Source organism: Sarcophilus harrisii, chromosome 6 (genome assembly GCF_902635505.1).
Source record: "Sarcophilus harrisii chromosome 6, mSarHar1.11, whole genome shotgun sequence".
In the NCBI taxonomy this organism is placed as follows: domain Eukaryota; kingdom Metazoa; phylum Chordata; class Mammalia; order Dasyuromorphia; family Dasyuridae; genus Sarcophilus; species Sarcophilus harrisii.
Window position 1 is genome coordinate 161347621 of NC_045431.1, and position 15517 is coordinate 161363137.

The 15517-nt window shown below is 34.3% G+C and overlaps 1 protein-coding gene across 7 annotated transcripts in view; it reads left to right on the top strand.

Annotated features, from left to right (window-relative positions):
- Positions 1 to 15517, top strand: part of ANKRD17 (ankyrin repeat domain 17) — a 106863-nt gene that overhangs the window by 24365 nt on the left and 66981 nt on the right. For all 7 annotated transcript variants that reach the window (XM_031944105.1, XM_031944106.1, XM_031944107.1 and 4 more), the window contains exons 4-7: positions 2056 to 2203; positions 2434 to 2581; positions 3785 to 4018; positions 6417 to 6511. In XM_031944105.1, coding sequence (XP_031799965.1) covers positions 2056 to 2203; positions 2434 to 2581; positions 3785 to 4018; positions 6417 to 6511 — 625 coding nt within the window. The remainder of the gene's footprint in view (positions 1 to 2055; positions 2204 to 2433; positions 2582 to 3784; positions 4019 to 6416; positions 6512 to 15517) is intronic.

The window sequence follows — 15517 nt, forward strand, 5'->3', positions numbered from 1 at the left end:
GGAAGAAAAGATGAGACAATGTCTTATTCTTCCCTCTGAAAAAACCTAACCATACTAATAACTTGATAGATCAAGCAGGTGAGTTCATCCTACTTGAACTTCTGTCATAGGAAGTTCAGTAATAGGCTTTTTTTTTATGACAGGATAGTACCTCAGATCTTTTGGTCTAGTTAAAAGATGTAAACTGATACTGCTTGAACTGTGTACTCTGAGAGCCTAAAAGCATTTTAAATAAATCTCTGTTAAGAAAGGGAAGGCTTCCATCAGGCATTCTCCTTGGAATAGCTGATAAATTTCCTTTCCTTTACTTATTTTATTTGATCTCCAATCTTAGGAGCTTTTTAGGAACTCAGGGTGAAATTCTCTTGCATTGGTATTGTTAGAGCAGAGAAGGGGGCATATATAGAAGATGTTATAAAAGTAGAATCAACAGAACTTGGATACAGATTGGATATGTGGGGGTGGGAGGGCGAGACAATAAGGGGTTGAGAATAACACCTGGGTTGCCAGTGTGGGTGATTTTTAGCAGTTGATGATGCCTTCCATAGGAACTGGGAAATTAGTAACAAGGGTTTTTGAGTGGGGGAAGATATGAATTTAGTTTTGGATATGTTGTGTAAGATATAAGAGTTTGTAGGACATCCAATTTGTAAAGTTCAGTGAGCTGTATGAAAAGACAGGACCTCTGGAGAGAGATTAAGACCAGTTAATTTATCTGAGAATCCTGTGCATAGGTGTGATAATTGAATCTTGGTGCTGATGATCACCAAGGAAGATAGAATACAGGGAGAAGAAGAGTACAGCTTTGGAAAGTGTGGCCTGAATGAAGATCTAAGGACACATGAGTAGTAGCAATGGTAGTTGTTTTTCCTTTGAAAGAGAACCATGACTTCAGGAAGGTGATCCCATGACATGTAAATGAATTGGATTTAATTGAGGGAAGACTATGCAAAGTCTTTCTCCTCTGGAGCCATCTAGATCTAGTGGCAAGCTGTAAATCAGAACATGTGATCTTTTTCTTGTTCAAGATTCCTATTAATATAACCTGAGATCATCCTGCATTAGAGAAAAAAATCAGTGGTCATTGGGCAACTAGGCCAATTTGAATATTTTTCTTAAGGCAGAAATTGGTTGTTAGATGAATAGTATTTTTTTTTTTCAATTATTTGTCTTATGCCTAAAAGACGACAATACTATCAACATTTTTTTCTTTAACATTTGGGTTCACACGCCCTCCTCTCCCCACTGTGATCATAATCTTTTGCAGCTCCAGTGAAAGTATAAAAATAATTGTGGAGTTGTTTACTAGCTAATGAATATAATCCATTCTGAGTAGATTACCCATGGCAGATAGACCCCTTTATCACCATCCTCTTTTTATTTAATTACCCTATTATTTTGCTCATGAGTTAAATTTGCTTTCTTCCTTTTAGCATAAGTTACTATCCTGCCATAGCAATGGTATAACCTTGGGAATTCTTGTTTGGGATTGACAAGATGAGGTGGGACAGGGCATATTGCAATTCTGATTTAAATAGATAAAAAACAATATCAAGATTTTGTATTAAAAATGACAAAAATTGTACTCCCCATATTTTTATTTAACAAAATTGGTCAAAAATATTCCAAATAACAGCTTAATGTTTCTACTGGTTTAAATTATCTTTTTGAATGGCAGCCTTTTACAGATTTTTAAAAATTTCCTCACTTGCTTGAGTCCATGTATTTTTTGACAGTCAAGTAAGTTTTGCATATGGAGTATGGAGATTTTATTTCACATGTACTTGCCACATTTTAAAATTAACTGGACACCCTGAAGAGAAGATATAACTGCAGATATGAAGGAATGTGATATGTATTATTTGGAAATATTGACCTAGTATTTTTTAAAGGAAGAACAAGTTCATGGTAGAAGTGGAAGTATCTACAAACTATTTGTGATATAGTCACATGATGGTCTGTCTAATTTGACTTGGGAAAATAATACATTTCTGATCAGAAATTCTCAGTATGCTTTGTATATAGTGAAATTCTGAAATTTTTTCCTTTTAATAGTCGCAGTTTGGCAGAAGCTTGTTCAGAAGGAGATGTAAATGCTGTGCGAAAATTGCTAATTGAAGGGCGAAGTGTGAATGAACATACAGAAGAAGGGGAAAGCCTTCTTTGTTTAGCTTGCTCTGCTGGATATTATGAGCTTGCACAGGTTTGTACTTTGAGAGATAATAATAGATTATCATTTTGTTACCTAACTTTTGCTTATTAAATAACTATGGACACTTCTTTTCAATTATTTATTTCTCAGATAATTAAACATTTACCTAAATTTTGCACTAGTAATAGACAACTGTTAATTAAATGCTCAAGAATTCCAAATCAAGCACTTGGACACTTGCTGTTTCCAGCATAACCTTGTAATGCTTTTTTCCCTCCAAGGTTTTGTTGGCAATGCATGCTAATGTAGAAGACAGGGGCATTAAAGGCGACATCACACCTTTAATGGCTGCTGCTAATGGAGGCCATGTCAAAATCGTGAAATTGCTGCTGGCTCATGGGGCCGACGTCAATGCACAGTCTTCAACAGGTAACAGTTATTTCTTGCTTGGCCTTCCAAAAAGATAATAGCTTAATATCGTAAGTATCTGATAGGTTGAAATAGCCATTATTAACATTGTTCCCTTTACTCAGTTCATTTTTTAAGTAGTCCACATATTTGATATTTACATAAAATTGTTCTGAATATTAACATAAATTTCTTTCAAAATATGTTTCAAATACAACTACTCATTCATTAGTATATTGCCTCAGTAAAGTGTGGAGAAATTGTCATATATGGTATCAGGTGATCTGTTTTTGACCGACATCTTGATTATTCTTTATGGGGACATTTTACCAAATTTCTTCTAAAACCCTGTGGTTATGAAGATATTTGGAGGGAAGAAAGATGCCTAATTCCTTACTATTATAATGGCTCATAATGCTGTAATAAATATTGTTGAGACTTCTTGCTCTTAAGTCATTCTTTTTGACCAGATTATGTAATTTTTAAGGTCCAAGAAATGCTATCAATTTCTCCAGAGAATATTGTTTGACCATCTTTTGTATTTCTTTTTAGAATTATTTTCCCTGTGTTTGTATGTGTATGTTATTAAAGCATTAAAATAATCTACAAAAGATTCACAAACTGAGATATAAATCAGTAGATATGGTTTCAAACACTGTTATTTTGTATGGGAAGGAAAATGTCATTTTGGTGCACTTGTAAATCTTAAGTAGCCTAAAGTTATCACTCATTAACTTTCCATATCATTAATCTTCCATAAAGTAATGGTGTCTTAGAAGAACAGTGTGAACTGTTGTATATGGTTAAAGGCTACAGAATCTAGTCATTTTGTACTAGGTGAATAACTTTCTAACTAAAAGAATAAAAGTTTTGTGAAAGGCTAACCTATGTGACTTTTGTTGGAAAGAAGACAAATAATTTTTGCCTTTCTTGAAACTGATGGTTTTTATTCTCCGATCCTGAAAAAACTCTAGTTTTCCAGATAATATCTGACTTAATTTTAAGCAGAGAAGAATTTAGGTAATAGCTTTTAAAGAAGTTAAATCTAACACAGTTAGGATTTAAGACTGTGTTAACTGCAATATCATACACATGCATACACCCCCATCCTCCTCCCCAAGAACCCTCCCCATCCCTTTTCCCTTGCTTTTTGCTTGCTAAAATTTATTATTTTCATTTCTTTTTATCTTAGTAACTTTCCCCTTTTTTCCCTCACTATACCAGGAAATACAGCACTCACATATGCCTGTGCTGGAGGCTATGTAGACGTTGTAAAGGTGCTCTTGGAATCTGGTGCTAGTATTGAGGACCATAATGAAAATGGTCACACTCCCCTTATGGAAGCAGGAAGTGCCGGTCATGTGGAAGTAGCCAGGTTGCTGCTGGAAAATGGGGCCGGAATCAATACACATTCCAATGAATTTAAGGAGAGTGCACTTACTTTAGCTTGTTACAAAGGTAGAGTATACAACCTTTATTTTAAAAAAAAAATTAAAATTTAATTTTGATTTTTCTGGTATCAGATTATTTTTATCAGAGATTAAATGTAAACATTTGCATCTTCTAGTTTAGAAACTTCTTTCTAAATAAAGTACTTGAATTGGTTCTCAGTGAATGAAAACCACTTAAAATCTATTAACTACTGATGATCCAAAGGTCATTGACACTCAATATTAGTTGATTTTGTGGTTCTGTGAAATTGCTCAGTGATTCATTCATGATGGTTGCAAAAACTGAGTTATTTGATAGGAAAATGGGAAAGAGATAAGAAAAAAAATCAACTGCAAATTCAGTGACAGATAATGACTGTCAAGTATTGAACTTTTTTACTGAGAAGAAATGAGCAAAGTTCTACAGTGTCTAGGCATCTCATTGGCAATCGAGTGTATCTTGGGGACAGTTATGATAACAGTAAAATTCAGATACAAGAGAACAGTGTTAATCTTGTCTCTGCTCCTGACCAGTCACCACAAGTCACTTAACTTCTTTGTATTTCAGTTTAGACCATATTTTAATGATGGTAAAATCTTCTTTAAAGCAACTTTAAATTCTATAGTTCTGTGATTGGTCTGTGCAGTGAACACGCAACAATCCTGGATGGATTTACTAAGTCAGAGTAATGTTACTTCCCTTCTTGAGGATATCATTTGGCCTTAATGGCCACTAAATATCACATGTCATTGTAGCACAAATAAACAAATGTTCAGAAAGAATTCATCTCTAGCACTGGATTAAAAAAATTCTCAGTTCAGGGTTGTTTTGTTTTGATAAATAAAATTTTTCTTTGATAGACCCTCTTAGAATTCCTCAAATCATGCTCAAAATAACATTGGGGTTAATAAAGTGGATATGAGAAGGTGAAAATTGTCATTGACTGCATAGTAGAAATAAATTAGAGTAGAATAAAATAAATATTTGATATTATTGGGAAAAGCTGCAAATGGCGTTAGGCTTACTTTACTGTAGAATCCATACTGAATCTCCTCTGTTGAAAGGACAGGCAAAAACACAAGTTAATATGATCTTATAGGGAGGACAATTATGTATGCAAAATACAAAAGATTTTTAGAGCCAAATATAGTAAAACTAAGGCATATGGGTTTTTTGATAAATTTTAGATAAATTAAGATATTGTTTTGAAACTAGTTGTAGCTGGTCAAATTTAGTTGTTCAATAATTTTGTGACTTCCTCAAAGAACTCATTTCATTAATTGTCTTTAATCTGTTTTTGACAATGCTTGCCAGTTCTGTTATAGCACTTGCTGGAGAATGAGTAGTGAGTAGGCCTTATCTTTAGATAATTTCTAACTCTGGAATAATTCTTGAAATGGTGAAGGAACTAAGCAATCATGACTGAATGATTTGAAGCTGGAAAAGAGGTATCAGTAGTCCATTATTGGTTATACACTGAGAACATTTTGGACTGTAATTTTCAAGACTAAGGTCAGGAGCAAAAACACTCAGTATTGAATAGAAACTTTTTGAAGAGTTAAGACATGAATTTAAGAAAAGAGATTGCTTTTGATTTAGTAATTTTATAGAAAATTAGCAATTTTATGCTGCATTGTAGGTAATGAAACTGCTTTTAATAGTTATGAAAATGAAGTGGCTAAAAAGCAAGCTTGACAAGGGTCTCTTATTTAAAAAAGCAAAGGATATCCCTTGTATTTCGTGTATTTTTGCTTCTTATCTACATCCACAACTTCTACAACACAGTATAATTATCTCACTTAATTTATTAAGCACTTATTTTGTGCCAGACACTGCTACAATGCTATATTTGTTAAGTAATGTGGAAAATTGATTCATCTGGAGCTGTGGTACATGTATCAGATGAATTGTCAGATGAATGAAGGAATTACTTGCCTTTTTACATATTTATTGTTTCCTATAATGAATATATTAGATTTATTAACATTAATGGGGTTGACACTTTTGTCCTGGAAATTAATAGTTATTGTTTCAAAATAATTTGTTATTTAACTTAGAAATGGAATGTGCTTCAAAAGTTCATTTATATGTTGCTTATTTGGGATTTCAGATGAGTTGTTTCATTGAAATTACAGCATTTCTAGCATTGATATAGAAAAGTTGCTAGGAAAGGGACAATATTACAAGGAAAATCTACTGTGGTTTGAACTTCAAAGCCAGCAGGATAAATAGTGTTGGTAGAAAGCAGAAGTTTGGGTCTCATAAATTATTTTCCTCCTCCTGACTTTGCTGATCAAGTAATTCTGGATCTATATTAAACTGAACTGCTAAAATAAATTTAATGATAACTATTCTTTTTACTGTATTTGTTCAACTTAGGAGTGATGGAATTTTTTTTAAGTAATCTGGTTTATTTTTGATTTAGGTCATTTAGAAATGGTGAGGTTTCTGCTGGAAGCTGGTGCAGATCAAGAGCATAAAACAGATGAAATGCACACTGCCTTAATGGAAGCCTGCATGGTAAGACTAGTGAAACATATGATTCACATTGTTTTTGATGAGGTAGTCATTGAACAGGCATACTGAATGTCTTTGCTGTGCATGAATTCCATTAAAACTATTGTTAATTTTCTCATGATATTTTTGCTTATGGCTAATCCAGATAGTCTGGCGATTTCCATTATGACCTCAGTACAGGTTACCTCTAGCTAAAGAAACCTCCGTGTTCTCTTTTCTTTAAGTTGACTTGTAGAATAGAATTGAAATTAGGAAAGTTTAGGAAAGCATAGTCTAAATTGGGCTATAATGTCAAAATCTTCTGTGGAAGGATCTTGAGATCCTTAACTGTTTTAGACTACAAAAATCATAATTAAATGTAGTTAAAAAAAAAAAAAATAAAAAAAAAATAACCTGGCTTTTGGGCCATGAAGGGGAAATATACACACACACACACACACACACACACACACACACACACACACACATAAATGGTGCCTTTGTTTGCATAGGTCAAGATTGAATTTGGTCATTTTTTCCTTCATGGCTTGGATTTCTTTTCTCTCTTATGATCAGCAGCTTCCATATATATAAGGTCTTTTTGATACTTGGTTTTTGACTGCAGACCTATTTCTCTCTTAGTAGGTGCTGGACTTTAGAATATTGCATTTTAAACGGGAATCCATAAGCAAAATAACTTGGTTTTTTTTTTTTTTATTCTAATCCACCAATGAACCGGTATATCAAATAATACTGACTCAGGTCTTAATTACTTCCTGCACACTTTTTGTACATAGAAATTGTTAGGAGCCTAGGAAAGGAATTCCTCCTCCTAGGGCCCCTTTGGAGGCACAACACGATCACCTTGTTACTATGATAATTGTTTCTTGATAAGGCCTGCATCCACAACACTGGGAGCATTCATTGATCTGGGTCACCAGATGTTCATTTCATGTCCTCTACAACTTAATGCTACCTTGTCTTTCCAGCCTTAATGGCATTCTTTATATTATAGCCAACTGGCTACTAGTCCCTAAACACCTGAGCCAGTCTCTCATCATTTCTTTACCTAGGCTTCTTCTCCACACCTGGAATATCCTTTATTCTGCCCTTTGTCTTGTTGAATGCCTACCTATTCTGTAAAAGATCTCCAAAATGCCACCTTTTCCATATAGCTACTTTAGATTCTTCCTTTTATTAATTATCTCCCAACAGCATCTCACATTTGTTTTTCCAAGTACTCAAATGCATTGCATTGTAAGTTATAGTTATTTGCTCTTATATCATATCCCCTAATAGAATATAAGGTATATAAGGGCAGGAATACTTTGATTTTGAATCTCTTCCAGAATTCAATATGACATTCTGTAGATAGCAGGAATCTCTGTCTAGACTTATTTTATAATTAATTTCTTAGAAGGATACTTCCATTTCCAGGGAGACATTATTGTTAAGTCTTTATGATAGGTGGAACAAGTCAACCTCAGTAGAAATTCCATGTAGCAAATATGCCATATTTGAGTGAAATGAGTTTTAATTTTCACTATTCTTCGAATGGGACAGGATGTTTTCTTCTTTGAAAATGTTAATTGCAATGTCAACTTATTTTTAGCTTGTCTTGTTTATGGTTTTGTATACTAACATACACATATAAATTTATTCAATTCCTTATTGCCAATTTATCCTCCCTATAGCTTGTTTTGTATATATAGTTGTTTGCATATTGCAAAATTCCTTGAGGACAGGGGACTGTCATTTGCTTCTCAGCACAATTCCTTGTACATAATAGGTGTTTTAATGTTTATTATTGAATTTGAGGAATTAGAAAGAGAAAAGGTCCAAGTGTGATTCTTAAGATTATACATATATATAAAGGTTGAAGAGGATGGTGTTAATGCTTAACAGAAGGTAACTTTTGAAGGAATGTTGAGTTCAGCACTAAATATATTGAGGTCATGATGTTCCAGTAGAAAGTTGTTCTTGGAAAACTTGAGTTTAGAAGAGAGCTTAGGGCTAAATTTATAGATTTGGGGATGATCCCACAAGGTACTAATGAATTCTTTTCGAGAGTATAGAGTAACAAGTAAATAGGTTTCAGAACTGAACCTTGAGAAATTATGATTATATTTTAGGCAATGAAGATGCATGATAAAGGTAGGCAAAGAGACTGACTAAACAGAGCAGTTAATATAGAGGAAAGGAGAACCGAAGAGTATATTGTCTCAGGAGCAAAGAGTATTGAGGAGGGAGAGAGAGCAACAAAAAGTCCAAGAATAAAGTCTGAGAAGCTATTGGATGTAGCAGTGAAGAGATTGTTGGTGGTCCAAAGGAGTGGAGAATGGGAATGGATCCCAGTGGGAGCTTTGGAGAGAGTGCAAATCACATGACAGTGGCTGCTAAGTGACATACATTAAACAGTAGCTGTTAATTGCTGCTGGTGCTGTTATTATATCATTGTCGTCATCTTGGAGAGGAGAAATATAGGATGGTAACTTGAGTGGGTGGGGATGAGCAATTCAAGTGAAGATTTTTTTTTCAGGTTTCAGGAGATATGAACCTTCATGCAGGTAGAAGGGAAATTTTGTAATAATGTTCTTTGAGCCTGTTGGTAGAGGATGTTGTAAGTATATTCATAGGATTTTTAACATTTTTTTTATCTTGTTCTTTCTCTCCCCTTTTTTCCTTCCCTCTTCCCCCCATCTACCCCCTTCCAAACACCCCTTTTCCAGATGGAAAATTATGCTGTTTCATACTTTTTGCTTATAAAACTGGCCAGTCCTTGTGATCATTTTAGTGTTCCCCACTTTATCTCTTCACTGGTATTAAAGCTTACAAGAAGTACTAGCAACCAAAATTGTACTTGTTCTTCCAGACAGTGACACAGCTTAATAAAAGGTTAAAATGTTTTATTTCTTTATTTCCCTTCTTGATAAAGTTGTTTAATCTTTTTCATGGTATGGAATGCTGAGGGATAGACCTCTAGAGTGCAAAGAGTTGAATTTGGCAGTAGGAGATCCAGCCAATTTATGACACCAACTGGTCCAATCACTTGTTCCTTTTTGGGCGTCATTTTGCTCATGAATAAAATGAGCAAACTGGATTGAAAAATCCTCTAAGATCCTTCCACCTGTGAATTCTGTGATAGTTCAGTGTTAGCGTCTTTTTTTTTTTTAAACTTGGAAGAATGTTTTTAATATCTTTTGGTTTTGTATGCTTCACATTTTCCAATGTAACCATTCCTACCCCCTTTTTCAGAAAGCTGTCTTAAACCAAAGAATAAAAATAATATCAAAAACCAATAAGCAGTAGGGCAGCTAGATGGCACAGTGGATAGAGCATCAGCCCTGGAATCAACTGAGTTTAAATCCAACCTCAGACACCTAATAGTTACTTGATTTGTGACTGAGCAAGTCAGTTAACCCCAACTCCCCAGCAAAAAGAAAAAGAAAACTGATAAGCAAAGCTGAATAGTATATACTATATGCAGTGTTCTATACCCATGGTCTCTTGTCTCTAAAAAAATTGAGGAAGTATCTTTTTTCTCTTTATTTCAGAGATTCATTATAATTTATAATGCTCATTATAATTTCACAGCATTTAATTTTTCTCCCACAGTATTTATTTATTACTTTTTCATTTGTTGTGAACAATATTTTCCTGTTTCTATTTGCTTTGCATCTGTTAGTTTAAGTCTTCCCATATTAACCATTATTCATTTATTATATTCATGTACCACGGTTTTTTAAGTGTTTTCTAATTGTCAAAGATATGTTTATTTTCTAGTCACTAAAGGTGATACTATAAGAATTTTGATGTGTAAGTCTTTCTATTGGGGGAAGAGAAGGGGTAGTGGCTTCTTTGTGTTACATACCTAGCAGTGAAGTCTCAGTAAAAGGATGACATTTTAGTCACTTTTCATTAGTAAAATTCCAAATTACTCCCTAGAACAATTGAATCAGTTTTTATTTCTACCAACAGTACCATCAAGCTATGGAGTCCTTTTAAAATAGAATAGATTGAATATTTTCAGAATTTATCCTATGGTAGTCTGCCCATTCATAAAGATTACCTTTAGAGTTTTTTAGAGGCCATCTATTTTTGTTGGCCCTGTCACTATCTGGAAGAGGTACTTCATGCTATCTATACTTGAAGTTTAACTGGGTCTTTCTTTTCCAGATAATCTGTAGTTTTTTTTGTTTTTTTTTTAAAGACTACTTGAAATCTCTAGAATTCTGTTATCTTTATTGTCACTAAGGCATCTTTCAAGTCCATATGAGCACAGCCCTTTCTTCTCTCCTTCCCTTTGGTGTGTGAATTATCTCAGCCTTGTGTTCTTTTTTGCTCTCTTAAAATTGTATTAGAATTCTTTTGAACATCTTGTATATATTATGATCACATCAAAACTTAGTATTCTTTTGCAGTAGCTGTTTGTATTTTGGCTTCCCAACTCATTTAATTTTTAGAAAGTTATTGACAACTTTTATTATATTCATTTCCTACTCCAGAATCTTTTATAACAATAGATAGGAAAGAAAGAGTTGAAAAAAGCAAGTTGGCAAAACAAACCAAAATGGTATTCTGTTGTGACATATGTAAGAAGGGAGGGAGTCAAGTAAATTTTCACCTTTTTATTAAGTCCATCCAAAGTCTCAAAACACTGGACTAGGAGTATATTCATAAATTAAAACATGGTCATCAAAAGGTTCCATTGATGATTTTTGTTTTGCTTACTCGCTCTAGTGATAATCTCTGTATTGGCTTTTTAGCTTCTTGATTTTTCTCAGATCTATTCTGTTCTCCATTTCGCCATCAAAGTGACTTTTTTAAAGAATAGATCAGTCCATGTCTGTCTCTGGATCTTTCTTCTACTCACATATGTATTTCCCACCCCTCTCACACACACAACCCTCTCACTCAGAAACTTCCATTAGCTTCCATTCCTCTCTTAGATCAACACAAAATCCCTTTAAGTACCAACTAAAATCCTACCTTCTACAGGAAGCCTTCCTTCCCTAATCTCTCTTAGTTCTGGAGCCTTTCTTTTGTTTCTGATTTTGTTTCATGATAATACAAAAATTATCATGTATGTATTTTCTATTTGTTTCCTGTGTGCCCCTTTAGAGTCCTCCTTGAGAGCAGAGGTCTTTTTCTTTTCGCCTTCCTATGTCAGAAAGCTAGCACAGTGCCTGGCATACAGTTGACACTTAATAACTTACCAAGTAACAGAAGAAGGGTACTCAACAAGGAATGAGGACAAACATTGCCAATACATCAAGTTTTTTCAACTGAACAGAACTCCTTTGACTCAATTGCTTATGTAGTCTACTAACCAATCATCAGAATGTGCCATCAACATGTTACAGGAGTCTTTGACCCCTAAACCAATCAAAAGCATCATTTTAGGCAACCTCACTTACAGATGAATCATGCTATCTTGGTATTGTTCCAATCATGTAATATCCCTTTTGGGGAAAGTCCTTAAGGTTTTAAAGAGTACCTTCCACTGCTTGCCAGAATTTAGGGATGCAACTGCTCAAATTGACCTTAATGTTTCAAAAAAGCTAAATTAGAAATATATTAAACAACATAATACACAATGTAACAATAGTCCCTTAAATGATTGAATAAATATGTGGAAAGGTATACCAGGATTTCAAGACTTATTTTCCTTTTTTGGAAGGGGAGCACATCTTCATCAAAATAATTGTCAGGTCTTCCTCATGGATAATCCAAATCTCTCTTGTTGATAGTGATTTGTTCTTGTGATGTAAACAGGTAGGTACTCATGACCAGGAATGGCAGAGAAAATGACAATTTGCACAGTTACCCCTCTTTATCATGGATGGTGGAGAGATTCCTTTGTTCATTAGCCAGGACCCACTTTTCTTTGGGAGCCTCATGGTAGGGATGGAAGGGACACCAAATCATTGCTCTTATTAAAGTCCTCTGTGGGATTATCCCCTTTTTGTGGTGAGGTTGCATAGATATTTTCACATAGTTACTGTCAGCCCATCATCTCAACAGATCCATTCCTTTGTCTTCGAAATTTTCCTAGAAAAGACCTCTGCTAGATGTAATTTAGAGAGAACAAATTATTATCAAGCAAGGGACTGCTGTGGGCCTAGCTCTGCTGTGCCTTTGTGGGGACCTATTTTGGCTCTTTCTGCCCTTCCCCATCTTCATATCACTTCATTTAATATTTGAATGAGGGGTTGCCCTTCTAAACATATGACATGGTTATTGAGAATAGTTAAAACTGAGACTAGGAATGTCCAGTTTAGGATAATCTACTTTGGGGAAAAATACAAAAGAAAATAAAAAGAAGCATAGCCAGGCTTGGGAGACAATATATTTGCAAGTGATTGTCATTTTTACTAGAATTGGGGGAGTTCAGATTGGTGGAGTCCTAATTATCCCAGGGTTTCATTTTGGAAGTCCCAGAAAGTTGCCATTTTTAGTTCTTGAGAAAGCTTGGATTCAGTATCCCTGTTTTCAGAAAATTAGCTGGGTTATTCATTAGTAAATTTTCCATAGCTGTGATTCTACAAAGGTCTCTGAGCTCCTGGAGTATTTTAAGCATTGCCCTTTTAAGTGCCTTCCTTTGCTTCTTGCACCAAATGATCATAACCAAAACAATTTATCAGTTTTTATTCTCCTTTCATGTTCCAAATAAAAAAGCAAAACAGTTTATTTAACATAGGTAGCAGTCTTAAAATAAATTGAATCTTTCTCGATTTTCATTCTTTTAGTATTAGGGGATCCTGGTCCCTCTTGGAACCTGTTAGCTAGTTATACAAGACTGGAGACTTTAAATTCACCTGCATTCTTATGTCCCAAAGGCCGTTTGAAACTAAACAATTTTTCTGCATTCATTTATAAATGACTCCCTTAAATCTGAGTAGGTTATTTTGGTGGGCCTAAGTTGAAGCAATTAAATGAAGGCCATGAACAATATCAGTATCAAAAGGCATCTCTTTAAGCAGCTGAAACTTCTTATTTTTTCTTTTTTTTTAATGGGAAGAAGAATGTTTTCAAAAAAAACTTTTCTGGCTGGTTTGAAGATAAATTGAGTTCTGTGACAAAACTTGCCCAATAAAACTTGGAGGATTTTTAATTTACCAGGATTGACCTGTTCGAGGATAGCATAGCTAGTGGGCAAAAGACAGTTTACCAGCAGGGAATTGTTCCTGTGGGCCGCTAGGTGGCACCATAGTGCAATGAGTCCTGAACTTAGAATCTGGGAGACTTGGTCATCTTCCTGATTTCAAATCCAGCCTCAGACACTTAACTAGTTTTCTGGCCCTATCATCCTTGTTTGCTTCACTTTTCTTGTAAAGGAAGCTGGAGAAAGAGATGGCAAACCACTCTGATATTTCTGCCCAAACACCCAAAATGTGTCAGACATTACCAAAATGACAATACCAAAAAAAAAAAAAAAAAAAAAAAATCCTGTTCTTAAAGACTTATTCTTAATGATTTCTTTTTGCTGAGCAAGTACAGTACACTTTCTAATTTCCATGGAAAGGGGTCAGGGTGTTTAATGTTAAGGACCCACTATATATATATAATTACCAAAAATTGCCCTGGAAGCCGAGAGGCTAATCTAAGCTCCCTGTCCTCTACACTACAGTCTTTGCTTCAACATGATCATTTTTTTTCCCCATTCCTTCATGACTTAAGTGTTCTGGATTGGGCCTGACTTGGATAATGAGCTACCCAGAGATCGTTAAACAGTTAACAAAAAGATTTATTGAGCTAGCTACCCTGGACAGAGTGCTTTGTAGTACCCAAGTTGAGAAGAAATAGTTTCTGACTAGAATTCCAGAAAGTGAGACAGGAATTCTTGTCTTGATTACATTCTTATCTTTCGTTGGGTATTATCTTTAAGAATGCTCCATAGACATCTTCAATTTTCATCCAAGTATAATTTTCTTCTTTCTTTAAGAACATAAAAATACTTTTTCCATGTTACAAAAAGTTAAGGCCCATTTTTCCCTATTGAATTTCATTTTATTTGATTCAATCCAATGCTTTCACTTGTCAAGATCTTTTTGGATCATAACATTATGTCCAATTGGTTGAGTATCTCTTCCACCTTTTATGTCACATCCAAATTTGATGAGCATTTCATATATGCATTTGTCGTTGCTAAACTGTTAAAACAACTCAGGGCCAAGCACAAATCCCTGGATATTGCTTGCAAAGCCTGGTATATATTTTATCATCATGTCCATAAAAGTAGTGTGACACTTTTTATCAAAAGTTTTTTTTTTTTTTTTTTTAATTTAGTCTTTGGGCATTGTCCCTCTTCATTTGCCAGTGCAAGAAAGTTTGACATGGCTTGTTCTTGATGAAGGCATACTCACGCTTTGCAAACCACTGCTTCCTTTTCAGTATATTCCCCAACTATATTGTTAATATTTTATCCTGGAATTTTCTTTTGAAACATACTTCAGTCAGCTAAATCACATTATGCAGGGTACTGGGCATACAAATAGAAGGGCTGAAACAATCCCTGCTTGCAGTGAAGTTACAATCTAATTGGGAAAGACCAATACATAGAAAAATAAATATGAAGCTACTATTAAGTTAAATGCCAGTTTGAGAGGGAGGCATTTTATTTAACAAGTAGAGTTGTACTTCAAAAAAAGAGAAAGGGGCTGTATGCAACTCAGACTTTATATTTCATTTTTAAAATTCCCATAGTGTTTGGTCACTGTCACAGAATTTTGCATTTGGTAAGATATTACTTTGTGTTTATTCCATTGATGTCTGCCAAGTGGTTTATACTCTTGCTTTAATTTTAAACTATATCTTTATTTCTGTTGTCCACTGCCTCCTTTTCTTCTTCTTTATGCAATATGGTTAACATGTTTAATATAAGACTTGTAGACTTAAATGTCATATTTAATCATGTGACCCTAAATTGATCACTACTTGTTTATTACTTGAAAAATGTATCAATTCGGTTAAGATACAGAATTATAGAAAACTATTTAACCTAGAAGTTTTAGTGTTCATATTATTTAA